The sequence below is a fragment of the Amphiura filiformis genome, chromosome 3 (genome assembly GCF_039555335.1).
Source record: "Amphiura filiformis chromosome 3, Afil_fr2py, whole genome shotgun sequence".
Classification (NCBI taxonomy): domain Eukaryota; kingdom Metazoa; phylum Echinodermata; class Ophiuroidea; order Amphilepidida; family Amphiuridae; genus Amphiura; species Amphiura filiformis.
In genome coordinates, this window is record NC_092630.1 from 13,456,030 (window position 1) to 13,477,550 (window position 21,521).

General features: G+C 37.0%; 1 protein-coding gene and 1 long non-coding RNA gene across 4 annotated transcripts in view; one reads left to right on the forward strand and one right to left on the reverse strand.

Annotated features, from left to right (window-relative positions):
* The window catches only part of LOC140148067 (uncharacterized), a 467,679-nt gene that overhangs the window by 320,759 nt on the left and 125,399 nt on the right, over nt 1-21,521 (forward strand). The window lies entirely within an intron of this gene.
* The window catches only part of LOC140148060 (potential E3 ubiquitin-protein ligase ariadne-2-like), a 100,628-nt gene that overhangs the window by 65,258 nt on the left and 13,849 nt on the right, over nt 1-21,521 (reverse strand). For all 3 annotated transcript variants that reach the window (XM_072169908.1, XM_072169909.1, XM_072169910.1), the window contains exons 2-9: nt 21,270-21,516; nt 12,111-12,178; nt 11,229-11,301; nt 8,653-8,806; nt 5,448-5,569; nt 4,586-4,695; nt 3,700-3,817; nt 3,045-3,095 (exon numbers count right to left, since the gene is read on the reverse strand). In XM_072169908.1, the coding sequence (XP_072026009.1) occupies nt 3,045-3,095; nt 3,700-3,817; nt 4,586-4,695; nt 5,448-5,569; nt 8,653-8,806; nt 11,229-11,301; nt 12,111-12,178; nt 21,270-21,494 (921 nt within the window). In that variant the 5' untranslated portion in view covers nt 21,495-21,516. The remainder of the gene's footprint in view (nt 1-3,044; nt 3,096-3,699; nt 3,818-4,585; nt 4,696-5,447; nt 5,570-8,652; nt 8,807-11,228; nt 11,302-12,110; nt 12,179-21,269; nt 21,517-21,521) is intronic.

The following is a 21,521-nucleotide window of genomic DNA, read 5'->3' on the forward strand; positions in this document are numbered from 1 at the left end:
ACTATATTTTATTACACTGACAAAAAGAAAATCATAAAAGAAACTTCATTTCCTACGTCAGGAGATTTGCTAGTCTTATTTCAATTAATTTTTACGTTGCAGATGACAAAAATATCACAAAAGCAGAGATTTATGAAGTGCAATTTACGCATTCTAGCTGAGGCACTGACCGGAGCACACATGACTCATATGGTAGCTAGTTAAGTATGGACTTCTCTTATTAAAACATATTTCTACTTTCAAACATGAGTGACGATTGATACGGTATTGATGACTTGTGTTTATTTAAGATTTCTTCAAACATGGATTTCCTGATAAAGTAAAACCATCAATTTATGATTATTTTATGTACTTTACAAGTATAAACTGGCCATCACTGCTTGATCATGGACTAAGACAAATTGAAGTATAACCCTAGCCTTTTTTTTACTTGGAGTCATGCCAAACAGTGGCAAAGCCAGTAGAGAGAGGCTGTTGGCCCCCTCTAATCATGAACATCGTTACATCTTAGGCTGTCGGTACATGAAGGATCTTGGTGAAAAGAAATTAGGGTCTAACAATAGACAATATTGTGTGCACTGCTTATGCATGTTGCCCCAATATGCCTGTTTATGTTGCCCCTGTTTACATTGTCACATAGGTTAAAAGTATTGTCACATAAGTTAATATCATATAAACATGTACTTTTTACATTCTTGAGCACACTGGACAAAAAAAATGGGTTGACAAAAAAATTCCAGTTGGTAGTCTGTGCCCAAATACCACCCCCTCCTGAAAAGCTGGCTACACCACTGATGGCAAATAACTGAAATAGAAAAGGTAGGTTCCACAGGCTACATGTATAACTCTATGGGCTATTATAGTGGACTTCCTAAACTAGTAAACTAGTATACCGCTGGCATTTTTTCCATTAAGGTTGAACATTGAATCTTGGCATCCCAGAGAGCTTGAGCATTGCAATGATATTTTACAAATAGCCCTTAGCATACTATCAGCAAAATTATATTGCATGTATGCAAACATGCTAAAAACAAAGAAGTTTCAATGAAGAAGGGCAGCAAAAAACTTTGACTGATTCAAAGTGACAACTTCGGGAGTCTAGGTGCTTGCCCAACATGAGCTATCCAGCCCCATGATAGAAGCGATCCAGGTTACAAATATCTTTGATTAAGCGCTGATCTGAGAACTATTAAAAACTAAAAACAAAGTTTGACACACATAAGGCCAAAACCAATGGAGGTTAGCTGTTTTTCCTCTCCTCAAGGGACATGCAAACATGACAAGAGTCCATTTCCTCCAGATTTATTCAGATTCAACCATAATTATTGCAACTATTTAATTGTCAGTTTAAGAACCAGACCAAATAAAGAACCATGGAGAACAATGAACAGAAGCCATTAAATGAAAATGGTAGTCATCAGGAAGATTATGACAATATAAGCTATAACTATTACTGCTTTCAACCCTAACTTAAATTTGGAAGTTCTATCGTCCAAGTATCTAACACGATTGACATACATAAAAGAGTCAACTCCAAGTTCAATAAACTAATTAGGCGAGAGCAAATCGGATACACTTGGCCCATACCACAACCTCACCTAGGGTATCAAGAATACACCCCGATAGGATGAAATGTGCACCAGCCCTTATCCTGAACTCAGTGTTTGATACCTATTTGGCCCAAGCCCATACACCCTGCCAGGATGAAATGTGCACCAGCCCTTATCCTGAACTTAATGTTTGATACCTACCTGGCCCAAACCCAAAGAGTTGTCAAGCTACCTGAAAATACCTCTTCACTGCAAAAGCCAAGTCAAGCCATCTCACGTAGAATTGATAGAGAAGGTTAGGGAAGGCTTCAAATCCCAACTGCCGGCACCCTGGCAAACCTGCCATTGTGTCTGGTTTCTATTGCTTAGAACATAGAACACAGTTTAGAATGCAGTTCAAGTTGTGCCAGGATGCCAGATTGACATGGCAGTTGGGTTTTGAAGTCACCATTAATGATTCCAGAATATTTGTCACCACTGATGTCCATAGAGTTACATAGGCTGGATAAGAAATTACTTCCATGTGCATATTATCTATCTTCTTATAATCTTTTGTTATACATGTATTTAAAATACACTTAAGTGGAAATGAACTACCTTTATGATGGATCTACTCTCAAATTTAAAAGCAACTTTGGACATAGTAATTAACTTGTCACACGCTACAAGTCAAACAAAAGTCACAAATCAATAGCCTGTGGCAGTGTTGCCTAATTGCCTACATAGCATTAAATAAAGATGGTACTTTCTGAACCTGTTTTTACCATCATTGTCGCCTTACGCTGTTGTTTGGTGTGCAATCCATCCCATGCTGTCACAAAACTCATATGTGACATGATCAAGGGGAATGAGTCACATGTCGACCCTGGTCAAAAATAAGTTTTACATATGTTTCTAAAGAGGACATTTAGAGATTTCAGAAACTGAAAACTCCATATCATGTTGATCCAACTTTTCTTTGCAAAGTCACTTGATCAATTGCTGAAAACAGTATAAAACAAAAGAATTTTAACACTTTCTTTGCCAATATCTCAAAATCAATATTAGCGACATCCGACTCATTTCCCTTGATCGTGTCACATATGTTATACAGAGCTTAACCCAATTATACTCACGTGCCTATTAGATGGTGCCCTATAAGGCATACACAATAGCTACTGATCAAACATGCTAAGCTTGTTTACTCTCAAAGTTGAAGATAGCAGAAAAGGCACTCAATTACAGCAGCTGTCTTATGTCTTTTCCTACATTTGTTTTTGCCTTGCCCATTTCAAAGTTTAAAACATGAGAAGTTTGAGGTACACAAGACACTTCAAGATTACACAAATTTGGCTTTACACCCACCTTAAAATTTGAAATCAAGTTTCCTTAGTAACTGTGATATAATTTGAATGATTTTATATACAGACACAAGATGATATTGATATTGAATGACAGAGAGCAGCCATGGTACTTGAGCACTTCTTCTAGTCTTTCATATGTCATACTACTTACCATATGATTACAGCCACCATTTTTCTCTATACATATCCCACACTTTGGACACTGAAATAGAATACATACTTGATTAAAAAGGAGCTTATAAAGTTAAAATGAGAACAATTTCTTTAAAGGCCTGATTTCTGCAAATGCTTGATGGGCATTAAAGGAGCATTATATTACATGACATTCTGTGAAATAACTTCACCTTTTTTAAAAAGACTTAAAAGTCTCTAGTTTCTGACACAAATTCTCTTTGGAAAATCAAAATAAGAAATGTCTCACAGATATGTATATCGGCAGATGGTTGTGTGAATCTAATAATGTTTGTTATTTGATAATTTGGTACCTGTAATAGTTATACAACTTGGACTAATGTAGCTGGCAGAGACCAATTTGGAATGTTGCGTCTTGTTATTTGGGCTGATTATGCCATATTGCGCAGGTGAGCAACCAATAGCGCAACACCTTTGCAGTCTGTCCTGAAGTCATTTGCAACATTCCAAGTTTTCACTGTATGAAGCTGATTGGATATTGTGTTGGAGCTACACAGTGGATTAATGGTTTTGCTTCCATCCAGACAGCCAGCCAAACAAAGAGTCAAACAACCAGGCAACCATCTGGATGATCACATAGGCCCCACATGTGTGGGGCCAAAACTTCCACTTACATCTTTAGTATGGGCACTGATATAGTTGGCCGTTTCTGAGTCGTCTGCACACTTTGTTAACCATTTCTTTATTGTATCACAGTCTGTGGGCGCATGATAACCCCAGCAACATTTAAAGCTATAATATCAAAGAAACAAAGTATCAAATTATGTCACTCATATCTGTGATGCCATCAAACAAAATGAATCTGGTGTCAACTCATATCAAATTACGCACTTTCGTATTTCCAATATTGATCATTTTTAAGATTGATGTTTCTAGATCACTTTTGATATAAAGTTATTCTTGTTTAATCTTCACATTGGCCCCAAACTATAATTTCTGAGTGTTGACTCATTTTGCTTGATCACATCACATATCTTTACAGTAATATCATTTTAAACTTGACAGACTGGGCATAACCGCCTTCACATATAAATACAGAAAAGAATATCACAAGTTAAATTCAATCAGCCACAGAGGGCAGCATTCAACTTTCCGAGGTACAGATTGAAATACTGTACATTATCATGGACAGTGATTTCCACAATATAGTTGCAATTTTCAAACTATTTTGAATAAATTATACAAAATTTGATTTAGTGATAGCGTGGAATATAAAACCATTTAAGTCCCTACTTTTTGGTGATCTAAAGTGGAACATAATTTATGAGAATGGAGCTCTGATAATTGAGATATTTTGTCATTATCGACCCATATTGTACTGAATAGCAAACCAGGACAGGAAAGAAATGCATTGTGGGAAGTATAATCTGCTGTATGGTATTTTCAGCATTTTAAGGAACAGTACGGTCTAAGAAAAAGAGGGCAAACTTTCATAAGAGAGAATATGGTGTAAGTACACGAGACTATTTTTCATGATGAATAATGATAGAGAACACTTACCAAAAGCTAGTTTTGCATTGATTGCATTCTATTTTTTTGGATTGTACTATGTCAGCCTTTACCACTATGGAGCAGTCAATTCCGGGACAGAAACGTAACAGATAGTGACTCTGAAAATGAAGGAATAGATACATGTCTGTTACACAAGAATCAATAAAAGGTCAGACAGGTAAGAAAAAAAAAAAAAGCGCAGTGATTTATAGTGCGCTACGCACAGGCTACGCATACTGCGCTACGCACATTTATAGTGCGCTACGCACATTTATAGTGCGCTACGCACAGGCACAACACCTAGACGTTGATCCACAAGCCTCAGCACACTTTACAGGTTGTCGCTGACCACTACGGCCCCACATCATTCCACAAACCATTAAACAACAAAAGCAACAAAACAAAAGAAGCCTAGGTGGTAGCCATAAATTGTTTATTCCCAAACCCTCCGGTAGCCTGAAAAAAAAACAGTGCAAAGCTACTGCAATTGCAAGCATCCCACATGATTCGATTGCCAATCATCCGAGCATATCCTTTTTCTCCCTCCCCTTCGCCAAAATCCATTAGGATTAAACATGTAAAAGAACAACAACAAAAAATGCTATATTTGCGTAACGAGCTGAAAAAAAACCATGGAAATAGGGTAGGTAATAGAGAGATTTTTTTAAATACTATTCTTTCCAAAATTTTTGGCTTTTCCCAATAATTTTTCAAAATGCACCAAATTGAAAATTGAAAATTCCCCAATCCCAAATATTGTTCCTCACAAAAATAAGGGTATGTTGGGTAACGCCATTATAACCTATTGGCCTAACTTTAATGACAGTGGAAGATTTTTATGCACAGGAGTATATGCAGACTACCAACTAACCTTGACACAATCCCTGAACTGGAAATTTCTATATCTGTGTTTGTAGTAGTCTGTGGTAAGTAGTGAGGTAACAAAATCTTCTGTGGCTCGTATATGACACTTACTACCCATACATTCAATCTCTGTAAGGAAAAACAATAACACACAAAAATTTTATGGTATTTTTGGGGAAAAATGCATATCTTCAGTACGAAAGTTCAACATTTTCAAATGATGGGCGGTTTTTACTCCCAGCTACATACACTTTTTAGTACATATCATTGGATTTACAAAAATATACAAAATAATAATTTTTAATAATTTGCCATAAAATTAGTATTATATTGCGAATATAAGCATGATATTCCTTGTATTCAGAATACAATTTGATGTGTCTGATGTGCTCTCAGGTCCCACAAAAAATACTACATGTATGCAAATACTGCTATCTGATTCCTTAAACACTCCACATAATGTTTTCAAAGACAAATGACTAAAAATGCAGATATTTCCATGATATATCACGAGTATGCTTAAATGTGGCATTTGCCATGTTTGCTAGTCGCCCAAATCACCAAAATTGCATAGACAAAACTTGTAAACTTCCATCCAGTTCATTGCCAAATTACCATTTAAAGAAATATTTTTGTTTAAAAATGCATTCCAAAGCAAATGTAATTTAGGAGTGACAAGTAATTCAAATATGGGAAAAAATGTGACCCTATTTTTTCAGATTTTAAAGTCAGTTGAAAAGAGCAATACTAATATTTTTTCAGCCTTATTTAAGACAAATAAATTTTATTCTTATTGGAAAATAAGACAGACCTATATCAAAAATACTGCAATCACATTATACCAAATATACATCAACATGATTGAAAAATCATTTGTGATGCGATCAAGCAAAATGAGTCTGATGTCGATCAAAATCAAAATTCAGTTTTCTATCTCATTATATGAGCCATTCTCATAGCTTTATTTTGCTGAAACCCCATCATAATTAGATGTATGGTTCCAGAGATATGGCCATTTTAGTGTTGCTCAGAACAATAAAATACAAAGGAAGTTGAATACCATTATTGATTATATCTCAAAATCAATATATCTGACTCATTTTGCTTGATCGCATCACATTTTTTATGTTTTTAAAAAAATGGTCATGAAGTTGATTACTTAAATTCTCCCTCTTGTTTAATATCAACATACTGTGTCCAAAATTGATTTCATGATTACACTGTTTGACATCAGGTTGCCACACATTTTAGATCAGTTTATATTGACCTTTGGAATGGATGATCATCATATCACATCATGTAAATGATGTAAACAACTCTGATGACAATATAATCAGATAATAAATAAGTACACTCAACCCAATAATCATATACTGTACTGTACAACTACCATATTTCACAAGGTATTTATTTTTGTAAGGAACTCTTGATTCGCAAAATTTAAATATCTGCAAATACCAAACAAATCTACATTAATTTTGTGATTCACAAAATTAAAGCCCTCCCCAAATTAGGCTGGTCATCAGCAATTACATAATCAATTTAAAATACCTGCAAAATTAAGAAAATTACGGTTTAGTTATTTTATTATCAAATTAAATTTCTACACAAGTATATACCACTATGGGCTATTCCAATTGAAATCCATACACCCCCTAGACTGCTGCCCTCATTCGTCAACCTTCTGGATTGACGACTGAGAAAACTATGTGGAAAAAAAGTGACGGACATTTGCAACCAGATTCTGGTTGCACAGCAAGTTGCAAACTTACACTGAGACTGCGCAGTTGTGTCCAAGACCGAGTTTGTTGTTTTTAGAACTTCAGAGCGTGATCTTGTCACAACGGCGCAGTACACACGACGCGGGCGCAGTGCACACGGCACGGTACATGGGCGTCGCTAGTCAGACGCGCTATGGCGCATTAACCAAAGTCGCAAGCATGGGTCCGCCACAATTTGAACTGTAAGATAATCTGTCGTCACTACGAAGCATAACACAGTACATGTGCCGTGTAGACGGCTGGTGGAATAAGTCTAACACTCCCATGGAAGACATGACCTTAATCTCCCACAAAAGAGGTGTAGATTTCAATGGAGTCAGTAAAATAATTTTCTTTTGCACAAAACCAAAATATTTTACTCACTTGACGGTTTCACCTATCATGGTCGATAGGCATCATCAGAATGATGTTGGATGATCCTTACTTCCGATAGGACGTATCCCGACTGTAGAGGGTGTATTTACAGCCAGGAGAGGATCATACACGTGACTAAGGTAGTGGGCCCCCTCGTCTCTATTCATGACATTGGGTCCTCGCCTCCTGATCCATATTGATTCTTTGACATATCTGGTATTTGCATCACACTCCTTGCTAAGAATTTTGGCATTGTCCCAATTGATGATATGATTTTGTTGCACTGCGTGGTCTGTTATAGCTGACTTGGATTGTTCACTCTAGCGACGCCCATGTACCGTGCCGTGTGCACTGCGCCCGCGCCGTGTGTACTGCGCCGTTGTGACCCTCTACAGTCGGGATCGCCCCTACCGAAGTAAGGATCATCCAACATCATTCTGATGATGCCTATCGACCATGATAGGCGAAACCGTCAAGTGAGTAAAATATTTTGGTTTTGTGCAAAAGAAAATTATTTTACTGTATATCTACAAACCTGATGAATCTATTTAGTGATTCAATGGAGTCATTTCGGTAACAACATCTGAAATTCACACTGAGTGCGCATGGAAGATTAAGGTCATGTTTTATAGGGGTGTATGGATTTCAACTGGCAAGAATAACCTACATGTAACAATTGATCGATAAAACACAAAATCTAATCACAGAGTAAAAAAAAATAAAACTGAAACTTTGGTAGAATGAAACCGGAAACGAACACTTTTTAAATAAAATGTAATGTAACGATGGTTTTCTACTTAATTTTTTGTAATATTTTGCCACATACGATAATAAAAATGCAAGTTTACCACCAAATAACGGTGGTACAAAATGATTTCCGGTTTTGTCAGGTTTTTAAAAATATATCAGAGCTGTGCAGTACGAATTACTAACAGGCAAATCATTTTGCAAATTTTGTATCAAATATATGAAAATTCAGTGTGTTAAAAAAAACGCAACCCATTTTTTTCAGATTTTAGGGCCAGTCAAAAAGGGCGATACAACTCTTGCCTAATCAGACTTGTAAACCAAACTGACCTGTTGTGATACCATCTCCTATATGTAATTCATAATGGGTTCTCCAGCAACTAATGCAAAAGAAATGACCACACGGTAAGGCTTGCAGCTGGTCTGGAGGTACTGGCTGCACACATACTGGACAGCAGTAGTTGCCTGATGGAGGAGCTTGATCCTGTCAAATACAAAATTGATATCAGGTTAGTTGGACATTAGTGAGACATGCAGGAGCTACCTCATTACCAAACTACTTTAATTTCTAATATGTGACATGATCAAGGGGAATGTCGACCCTGGTCGAAAATGAGTTTTACAAATGTTTCTAAAGAGGACATTTAGAGCTTTCAGAATCTGAAAACCCCATGTTGATATGACTTTTCTTTGCGAAGATACATGAATTTATCAATCGCTGAAAACAATATAAAACAAAAGAATTTGAACACTGATTTTGCCAACAACTTGCTAAAAACAATATTAGCGATATCCGACCCATTTCCCTTGATCGTGTCACATATAGCACATTTGTCACTTTCTGCATGGTTACGATTATAGGTTAATAATAGGGTGGCCACAATGCTAGCTATTGTGTGTACCCCTGCTTACATACACAAATGTATGGTGAAAATGTAACAGATTCTGCAGCAGTTGGAAAACTTTTTGGCATTTTGAATTCCATATAATTTGTCTCCTAGTAATTTCTGTGCAAACCCGACTACCTAATTAGATAGAAAATATTCTGCTCGTATTGAAGGTGAATATATCATTTTTGTACGGTCACGCATAAAAAGTTAGGCACAAAATAATTTTTTGTCATCAAATAAAACTATTTTCCCAAAGATGTACAATTATGCTATATTCAGTTTTACAATCTAGACCGTCAGAGCAACATCCTGTGCAAAAATCAGACAATTTGGTTGAGTAGTTTAGGAAATACAGGCCTTTGAAGGTCAAAATTGGCACATAATAGCACCCTCAACGGTGAAAATCACATATATTTACCTTAAAACTCCTGGCAAAAGAGTTATTTTTGTGATTTCAGCCATTTTAAAAATGTTATAAAGAAGCAAATATAGCAATTATGACCCTGGATTTTTAATATTTGCATAAATGAACATTAAATAAACAAAAACAATACATCTTGTGCCTTCTTTGTCTTTATTCCCACAATTATCGCTCCGTGAATATGCAAATTTATGACAAAATCAGGATTTTCCTAAAATGGGGTAAAATGGCCAATTTTGTGAATCTTTAAAAGGCTGTATTTTCGCAACGGATTGTTCGATTGAGTTGATTCAAGAGGTTTTTTAAATCATTTTGTAATTCCAGGGGTGGGTTTGAAATTTTCATGTGACCACCCTATTAATAAATGCAGATCACTTGTTGGGAGTGAAATTGTTCAAAAAATGCACGCATACTGAGAAGTTGATTCGTCTAATGCATAAGCCCTGCATGGGGGAGTGCATTAGACGCATCAACATCTTAGTACATGTACAAGTACAATTTCTCGAGCAACGAGTAATACACATTTATCAACCTATTTCATACACAAGAAAAAAATTCCATGATTTTTGCTATTTTTATAACAAACTTGTTTCCAAAAATGTTGGAAAATACAAGCAAATATAAATGCACCCACCCAGAGGAAAAATTAACTGTGCATAATATGCGGAGTGTGCGCCTGTGCATCATACGATATACACAATCAATGCAATCAATGCATGGTTTGTGTTCTGCTTACGTTTGCTCTAATTGGTTCTCGCTATTTAAGAGTGTATGAATTAAATCAATGTAATTCATTCAGTAATGAATAAGTTGGACATTTTTGTGTCAAGAGAGGCACATTTTTGGTCAAGAGTTGGCAGTTTCTTCTCTCGGAGACAAGAATCTCTATGTGAGCACTGCAGTTGAATTTCAGTTCATATCAGTTCAGTTTATTGGGAAGCTATGATCATATACATTAGCAGACGACACTATGGCCAGCAAATGGACACTAGGGAAAAGTAGCCTGCGGATACTAAAACACATGAGGATTATGGGTTTATTGTCCAAACTTCAACGATCCAGTATAATATATTTAGGAAAGAGATCATTCTTATTCTTCTGAAAATATAGCCTGGATTGGTGTTTGACTCTGGCTATAGGCACATGATATCAAGGTTTATAACATGTATCATTATCAAGTGGTATAATACTTGAAAAGCTTGATACTAAAGATTCTGAATGTGATCAATCATGAAGAATCAAAATTTGCCCCTGAGAAATGGGTGCTTTCAGGCCCGCTTCCAGGGGCGTTCACGAAAGGACATGTTAGAATGACCGCGGGTCATCACATGTTTCGTTTGCATAAAGCATCCATTGTGTTCTTGTCGGGGTTTGGCCAATCAGGGCAGGCTTGGTTGTTTATTCGGTTGCGTTGGGAGCCATAGCCAAATCACAACACAATCAGCCATCATTGAGGACGGTCATAACAATTTTTTTATTTATATACAGTCATTAGAATAGAATAGAATAGAATAGAATAGAATAGAATAGAATAGAATAGAATAGAATAGATTAGAATAGAATAGAATAGAATGACTGGCATCATGTATACTTACTTTAGATAGACTACCATCGGCACTAGGTGATATGCCACTCTCTACCAACAGGTTTGCAATGTCTTGCTCAGTTCTGGAAAAACAAAATATCAGAAAAATTAGTGACATTCTTAAAATCTTTCTTTTCTTTGTTTCTAGACAATTGAAACAGTATAATACAACAAGGCGGTTCTCGAACCATGAGTCTCGCCCTGCTTTCACGACCGCCTGCTTTTGGGTGTATCCTTTTATTTCATGCTCTCTTACACTAAGGATAAACCTGCTTGTGCGATTGCTTTTGGTAACAAAAGTAAAAAATTAATGTTTTTAACATGTTTAGAATGTCGTATGGATCATTCCTGTTGAATTTCAGCTTGATTGGACCAATTTTAAAATTTGTTTAGAAAGTATTAGTACACTTAGTCACTTACAGACATATTTCATATACATTCTTGTATTTTTTCTCAAACTTAAAGCAAAATATTTAACCCAAGATACTTTGTGATGACTGACTGCAAACATGTCGTTCTACACAGGCCTGATTGTGGTCCTAAAAAAAAAATCCGTTTTGGTTTAAGTTGGCGAACAGAGGGAGCGGAGCCCCGATGGGGGTCGAGGGGGTGAATGCAACCCCTAAAAAGTTTATAATTAACACTTTCTTAATTTCCCCACTAACAAAAATTTTCTTGCTCTTTTTATGATGAAATATCATCATCCACTTCCGGAAATGTAAAAAGGTATCAACATTTTTTTTTTTTTTAATTTTTTTTTTTTTAGTAGAAACAAATCGGAAAACCGATTTAAATCGGGGAATAATCAGGCCTGGTTCTACCATACAAAAAGAATTGAAGTAATTAATCTTGCAGTATCTCATGCTTTCCATCTTTATTTTGCAGTACTCACCTGTTTTCCAAGTCATCTAACACCCAGTCATGTTCAATAAGTATCAGCCTGGTTACTGCAGGAGGAATCTGAAATGTACACATTGATTGAAGACTGTTAGATGGATTTGAAATCGACTCATACATTCTTGGGTTTTTAATGTTTACCTTATTTATTCATACACATAAATATAGCACCACTACATGATGAAAACGAACAAAAACAGCACAGAAATGTATCCGAAAAAATGCAGTGGACGAACTTAATGTAACCAACAAAGCAACTATTAATTTCAAGACCACAACCAGTATTTGATTCCCTGATAGAAGTTACTATTACAAAACAATGTAAAAATAAAACTTCTAAAACCTAAGTGAACAATATTATCTTTATGATTTCAATTTACACAATTAAGTCAATTGAATTTGGAACCATACATGTATGTTTGTCTAATGTGTTGACAGGGTTGAGGGTATAACTAGGCTTAGAGAAAAAACGCAATTTTTTGACCAAAAATGCGAGATGGCAACTTCAAAATGCGAGAAAAAAGCGCGATTTATGCCCAAAAATTGGCGAAAATCAGAAAAAGGTAAAAAATTGAGTGAGGGCAGTATTTCATTGACTCCATACCCTGAGTGATACCAAAACAAAGCATGGAAATTGCCGACCGGACTATCAAAAATACACTAATTTTGTCCTCATAAATCAGCTTAAAAGGTCAATATACTGCAAGGTTTGAGTTGTAAATAAAGAATATTACTTGTGTTGTTGCTTGAATGTGCCAGAAAATGGACCGTTTTTGTACATTCAGGCTGGAAAATCAAGTCAAACTTAAGCTTTTTTAGTTGCAATGGTTGTCGAAATCTGCAACCTTTCGCCTCAGAAATAGATTTTCGTGGTAGAAATGAATCTTTTAAAAGCGAGAAAAGCACTAAAAAGCGAGATTCATGGCGAGAAAAGCGAGATTGCGTTTTCTCTCTAAGCCTAGGTATATGGGATTTGCGAAGCATGTGTGTGGGAGATGTAAATGTTCTGCCAAAGAATTGCTTATAAATGGTCAACCAGACCAGATTGATCATTACCCATAGACAGAGAAAGGAAAAACCAAACGGAAATCACATTTGCCACACATATCAGCCATCCAATAGGATCGCATTTATTTTGCTTATGCGAATCAAATACATCATCAATGAATAAGCATTTAAAGATATTTAATACAACATTATCAAGCAAAATTGTCTAAGGCTTCAGCAAGCAAGCAATAAGCATATTAATAGATGGCACATCTGAATATAAAATAAGGATACCGGTATATATCACAGGACTGTGTGAGATACGCAGGCCAAAACCTGGGGAAGCTCAAGTTAATCAAAACACATGATGAGACAATAATGGGGAAAAGCTGCCCAAAATCCTCCCAGACGAAGTTGCCTAAAAGTGATGCATATGTGTGACTAGGGTGATTTACGCTAGAAGCTGTAAAGGAACCTGCTTACAAGCAAAGCAAAATAAGCAAAAAGCTGAAGCCTTAGAAGCATATTAATTAATTGAATATTTCTTGGAGGTCGCGAGAAGTTTTCACGATCATTCTTAACTGGCTGGAGCTCATGAGAAGTTTTCCGAGCATCCTTGAAGACCAAGTTGTCTATATTTAGAAAAATATTATTAATAAATGAATACATGTATAAAAATAAGCATTTGTAGTTTACTATTTTTCATATTATTCCATAATGTACGCCTTACAAAAATGTATATGGCTAATTTTAATATAAATTATTTGATTTTTGCTACATCATTTTCCTCTCAAAATTTTAAACTGCACATTAAGTAGACACAAAATATTTCCATGCAATGGTTGGAGCTTGCGACAAGACTCCCAAGCGCCATTGTAGGAAAACCTAACTAAAGAAGCCTACTATAATTAATGTCTTGTTTAAGGAAGATGAGAAAATAATTGTAGCTTTAATTACCATTTTTACTCCTTTTAACACAAATATAAGCGTTTGTCCTTTGTAGCGAATAATTTTTTATTAATTACAAGATGCTATTTTTTCGCTCACATTGTTGCAATGTTATGCGAAAACTTCCTCATGAACCACTGTCGCCACTTCTAAACATGCCCCTTCTTTAAAAAAATGAACACGAGATCCGAGCATGACGAAACACCAATTTTTGGGAGTGGCGGGTGGGAAAATAAATATTTTGGATCCTTATCGGATGAAATCTGAATGTGATGTGATTTTTCGGGGAAAACCCGAGCCGACCTTTCTTTGAAAGGCCTGTCCCCATTGGTCCATGCAACGACCCGACCAGAACACGCAATATGATTGGACCAACCTACACGAGCCCACACGCGCCAAACGGGTCATATGACAATCTCACCGGTCGAAGCAAGATGACCTTTTTGAGGTCGCCAAAGTAGGCGATAACCTTTCTCTGCTTAGTAAATTGGTTTCTTCCTGACAAGCATTCAGAAACCTTATTACCCATAGACAGAGAAAGGAAAAACCAAACGGAAATCACATTTGCCACACATATCAGCCATCCAATAGGATCGCATTTATTTTGCTTATGCGAATCAAATACATCATCAATGAATAAGCATTTAAAGATATTTAATACAACATTATCAAGCAAAATTGTCTAAGGCTTCAGCAAGCAAGCAATAAGCATATTAATAGATGGCACATCTGAATATAAAATAAGGATACCGGTATATATCACAGGACTGTGTGAGATACGAGGCCAAAACCTGGGGAAGCTCGAAGTTAATCAAAACACATGATGAGACAATAATGGGGGAAAAGCTGCCCAAAATCCTCCCAGACGAGTTGCCTAAAAGTGATGCATATGTGTGACTAGGGTGATTTACGCTAGAAGCTGTAAGGGAACCTGCTTACAAGCAAAGCAAAATAAGCAAAAAGCTGAAGCCTTAGAAGCATATTAATTAATTGAATATTTCTTGGAGGTCGCGAGAAGTTTTCACGATCATTCTTGCAACTGGCTGGAGCTCGCGAGAAGTTTTCCCGAGCATCCTTGAAGACCAAGTTGTCTATATTTAGAAAAATATTATTAATAAATGAATACATGTATAAAAATAAACATTTGTAATTTACTATTTTTCATCTTATTCCATAATGTACGCCTTATATGGCTATTTTTAATATAAATTATTTGATTTTTGCTACATCATTTTCCTCCAAACGGCATCCTAGACATGCAATGCTAGGATGTCGCTAATCCTCCCCTCCCTCTCCCCCTCCCCATTTTGTATTAATTGCACTTTTCCCATTAATCTAATTGTCTAAATTCTCAGACCCAGGTGGGTACGCAAATATTTGTGGATTGTTATTAAAAACCACCAGCGCATTGGATATTTGCTGCCTTAAAATCAACAAACCTCTATCTGAAGGATGAGTACAATCAAACCCATAAATGGGGCCATCATCATCGGCATTGTTGATACTGGGGTGCAAGACGTTATTGTATCTAATGATGTGGGCATTACCCCCCAACATTTCTCTGCAAACCTTGTGCGCATGTTGATTGATATTCTTAGTGCAACGTACCCCCGCCCCTTTCTTCTTCCTCTAAAGAGTACCCAAGTCTAAAAAGGATATCCGACCATATAATGCGAGCAAATGGTAGTAGTTGTCTAATGGTTTTAAGACTTTCTGTAACACATGACCTTATTTCCCCCAAACTTGCTTGGAGGATATCATTAGTGCCAAAGTGCACAATTATGGTTGTTGGGAACTGTGCCTTTCCCAACAGCCATCTTACTCTACCAATTAAGTATGACAGATGTCCTCCCGGCTTTCCGTCCCACATACATTCTCCTCCACCGTGCAATTGTGTGTTATGTATACCTGCTGGCGTCTAAAATGCTATCCCCGACCAACCACGTTCAGCATGTGTCGGTCTGTAAGGGAGAGAAAGTGAGAATTAGTAAATTGGAAATTATATGAGGCTCCATGCCCCATGTTTTTAAATACTTTATGTTACATGTACAATATTTTGGTGGCAATTGCCACACGTCGAGAGAGTTTCTTGACCATTTTCCTTGGCTTAATTACCTGAAAAGAACTAAATATTGTAGTTAGTTATACAAATAAGATATTATCCTTAGATCTCTGCTGAAAGATTTTTTTCATCATATTTCCAAAGTGAGATACCTGAAAATAATTTTTTATTACATGTTAAGTGCTGCATTGTGGTATTGACATTCTTTCTGGATCATGCCGATGAATAGCTAGGTCTTCAGAATCCGCTTGGTTAACATCTATTAAGAGATTTTCACATTGCATTTTCTAGGCGTAAATACCTGAAAATAATATTTATCTTACAAACCTTAGTACAAGCACTAAACAGGCCTATCTATGATTGTTAAGCCCCATTATTCTGACATTAAACTGATTGCTATCCTTTTCGCTGATCACAGAAAAATCTGAGCTGAATTTATTAACAGCTGTGGTCTAATGTAAGAATGAAAAGCGGACGATTTCCATCTTCCCATTTGTTTTATTTTCTCCTCTGAGGCCCCACCTAATGCAGCAGCCGTGGCTGCGCCAATCCTAAAGCTATGCGTACTGAAGTGGGCAGGTGATAATCCTAAGAGCCTAATGCCCTTTTTTAACATGCTACCAAATTGAAATGTTGTTAGCGGTTCTCCCGCAAAATGTATGAAAAGAGGGCCTTGCCGATTCGGTCTTACCAGAAGGAATTCTTCCAACGCTTTTACCGGACATAAATTGCAACCTGTAGATCTTTCAATCTTCAATGTAGATGATAACCCTAATTGGTCGGTTTTTGAATATCTAATTCTTACCTCCAGTATTTGGTTTGATATTGAAATGTCATCTATTGCTAAAATTCTTGACATGTCACCTGATTTTCTAAGGCTTGAAAATTCCCTGCCCTTAAAAATGCAAAAATGCTAAGAGAAAGGCCGCTTTGAATAACAAAGCTTCATATTGCGAACTACACATAGATGGCAATTTCACCACTAAATCGCGCAATAAAACTGGTGTGATAGGAAGCCTTGTATCACATTGGGGGTTTTTCGCCTGCAACCTTCTTTAGCTTTTTTATTATGAAGCTATCTGTCGGATCTATCCACCCATTGACCTTATGTACAAAGGCTAAAGCTGACATTTTTGAGTTGATTGTCGAGGCGATTTTCCTTCTATTACCAAAAATGCAATGAATGCCATAACATGACTTTGAGGCACTGGCCAATTTTTTTCCAATTTAAACTGATCTCTAAAATTTATGAATGAATTGACACTTGCTCTATATGATGCCCAAGTCGAATTTGCCATAGAAGCTGTCAATAATTGTTGGCTTACGCACTCTAGATCCTCCAAAGAAATGTTGGTACCTGTAAGCCCTCTGTTTCTGCTTCTGGCGCCACCATCCGGAAGCGCTCTACCTGGAAGCGTGAGAGAGCATCTGCAATGTCATTTTTCTTGCCTGGAATATGTTTTGCTAAAAAGGCAATATTTGACTTTAAGCATTGTAACGTAAAAAAACGAATCAGATTCATTATTTTCGGACACTTTGATGTTTGCTTGTTCACAATTGACACAACAGACTGATTGTCTGACCTGACTAATATTTTCTTTCCTACAAGCTGATCCCCCCACAAAACTATTGCTACTACTACTGGGAACAACTCTAGCCAAGCAATGGAGTGGTGCTTTACCTCATCTGGCCATTTGCTTTGGAACCATTTGCCCTTAAAATAGCCTCCACACCCAATACCTGCGCTAGCGTCTGTGAATAATTGTAGATCTTCTTCACCTGACCATATTTGGTCAGGTATTATCGTAATCCCATTGAAATATCCTAAAAATAAGACCCACATTTTTAAATCTTCTTTCGCTCCTTGTGATAATTCTATTTTTCGTCCTGAATTCTGCTCCCCACATGTTAAGTCTATTAGTCTTCGCAAGAATGCTCTTCCTGGAGATACTGCTTTACATATAAAGGAAAGGGATCCTATAACTGATTGCAATTCTTTCAACGAGATTTTCGTTGATTTTAATGCGCTATCAATTTTTTCCCGAATGCTTTTTAGCTTGTCTTCGGGTACTGAAATTATCTGCTTTACCGAATCAATTTCCAGACCTAAATAAGTTATTTTTGTTGTTGGACCCACAGATTTGTCTGGAGCTAGCGGAACTCCCAAATTCTTGCAAACCTTCTCGAGACATTTTACGAGTCGGCTGCAAGATGTATGACCGAACTTCGTCATGCGTTCCCGTTAGGAAGAAGTCATCCATGTAATGAGTTATTCTATCAGTGCCCGCCTCCTTTTTCACTGCCCATTCGATAAAAGTTGAAAATTTTTCAAATAACGCGGGTGAGCAAGACGCGCCCATTGGCAAGGCTTTGTCCACATAATATTGCTCCAATACCTTCATGCCTAATAATTGAAAATCACCGGATGAATTGGTAAAAGCCTAAAAGCTGATTCGATATCCGCTTTAGCCATTAGCGCCCCTTTCCTATGCCTGCTACCAATTGAACAGCAACATCAAAACTTGCATACTTCACCTTACAATTTTTCGGTTCAATTCCATCATTTATGGACCCCCCTCTGGAAATGAAAGGTGCTGGATTAGCCTGAATTTTCCTGGCTCTGACTTTGGTACAAGCCCAATTGGTGAGACTATTAAATTATTTATTGGACAAACATTGAATGGGCCTGCGATTCGATTTGCACGTATTTCTTTGTTTAATTTTTCAATTGCCCTATCTGGGAATCGCCTAACTGATGGTAGATTTTGAGCCTCCTCGCTACCCTCTCACCTAAGTAACCTAATTTGAATCCTTCTGAAAACCCTTCTTTTAATATTTTTGCTGCTGCTACATCTGGATATTGATCTAATAAGAGGCTAAGTGCATTTACCTTAATTGGAGATGGGTATTTGCAACATGTGCAATTAATATTCTGTGAATTTTTTGCAGCCCTATTATTACCACAATTTTTGACTTTACTTTCCTCTTTTCCTGCACCCGGATGCTGCGTGACCTTGGTCCCCGCATTGTTCACATTTGTGGGGATACATGCAATTTTGTCTGAAACAACCTCGCCTGTTAAAGTTGAAACACACATTGTTTCCTGGCCTACCACCCCTTTGGTTTGTTGGATTTGCTGCTGATGAATTTCTTCCGCTGAATTGTTGTGAAACCCCCTTGACTTGGCCTGGAACGAAAATTCCGAAAATTGCTACTCCTGGTATTAGGGTATGTATTCACCCCTGATGTGCCGGCATTCTGATAATTGAAAGACCTACTCCCAGCATATGAATTGAATGTAGGTACCGCCACATACACCGCCCACAATTCTGCGTCTAAGATAGCCCATGAATTTTGTGGATGGCTTTGCTGTCTCATCCTGAACTGCTGATCATAGCTGCGCCAACCCCAACCGCCGAACCTAGACGCCGCCGTTCTAATTGTATGCAAATACTTGAGCAATTCTTGCGCGCGATTGGGATGAGCCTCCAAAAAAATAAATATTTTGGATCCTTATCGGATGAAATCTGAATGTGATGTGATTTTTCGGGGAAAACCCGAGCCGACCTTTCTTTGAAAGGCCTGTCCCCATTGGTCCATGCAACGACCCGACCAGAACACGCAATATGATTGGACCAACCTACACGAGCCCACACGCGTAAACGGGTCATATGACAATCTCACCGGTCGAAGCAAGATGACCTTTTTGAGGTCGCCAAAAGGGCGATAACCTTTCTCTGCTTAAGTAAATTGGTTTCTTCCTGACAAGCATTCAGAAACCTTATTCTGTAGCTCAACTCAAGTAAAGCAGTATAATTGCTTTAAATATTCACATCTTGTCCTTTTATAAACCATTTATTGTAATTAAACTGAATAACAAAGAACAAATTAAGTAATGTTAGGTACATGTTTTTTAGGTTTTATTTCAGAAGCTTATCCATGCTTTTTCAATCATTCTGAACAAATTTTGTAATACAGGTTCTTTTAAATATCTCAAGTTTCAACTCTTATGCCCTTGCCACACTTATCAGGAAATTATAAACAACAATGCACTTTGTCTACCCGGTCAAGGACTTCAAATAAATTTTAGTGGACCTTTAAATAGCAGTAAATCCTCTATTGAACTCAAGAATTTTATATAGTTGTATTCAGTGTACATTAAGGACACTTTTCATCTTAGCATTCAGCAGTCAGCCAAGATTTTAGATATTTATTTAGTTTATAGGCTACTACCCCATCTGTAAAAAAAAAAGGCTTATCTCAGCAGCCAAGAACATAGCTTTTAAAATTTTGCATTTTGGGGTGTTTCTTTGATTTTTAGGTTTCAGAAAAAAAAAATTGGCTATATTCAACACCCAAAATTACTGACAGTGTACCAATGCAATGCAATGAAAATTGTGTGCTGAACCTGCAAATGTCTGAAAATTGGCAAAAAAAGAAATATTATAATATTAACATACATTTTGAAACTATAAACCAAACACTATGAATTTCATATGGGCATGCAGAATGAAATACACAATACCAACTTGAATACTTGGCTGGTGAAAAATTTAGGTAGCCAAGATTATCACATAATCACACCATGCACTAATTTTTCCCACTGGTAGCATCAGGCTATTCCATTTACAATCCACACTACCCCTGTGGAAGATTTAGCTGAAGTCTTCTACAGTGTGAGATGAGTTTTGAATAGAATAGACAATTGGGTAACTTCCATTTAAAATACTCACTCCAGTTGTGGAAGATATAGACCACTTGGCATGTGGACGTCATTGCCCGGCAGTATCGGGCGTAATTATGACAATTTCCATTGTTCTTTGCCCTGCAGTGTGCGTACGCATCGTAGTTTGCTAAGGGCACGTGCACTTTGAATCACCCGCCACATATCATATAGTACAAGAAAGCCATTGAACAGTGTAGCGACTCGTTCAAGTATATCGATGGACGAGTCCCTCGCCTTTGTTGATAAACAGTGATGTCAAGTGGTCTATAGGTAAAGCCATAATACAGGGGGGGGGGGGGGGTATGGATTTCAAAATGATTAATCCTTACCAATTACATTTGAAAAACATACTCCCTCTGTAGAAGATATTTCCAACATCTTCCACAGGGGTAGTGTGGATTTTAACTGGAATAACTCATTGACAAACCCACCTTGAGTAGCTGACTAGCTTTCTGTACTTCCGATTCAATCAGATCTCTGGCCCCATCTTCTGTCAAGCACAGATAATCATAGTTCTCTGTGTCCGGTTCTCTCTCGTCAGCAGGTTCCATATCGTCATCATTGGTGTCGTAATAGTTGTCTCCATCATCATCATCATCATCTTCATCCTCTTCATTATAATCGTAGCATTCTTCCTCATCACTTGCTGTTGCCATTCTTACACTGATTTTTTTTTACCTATT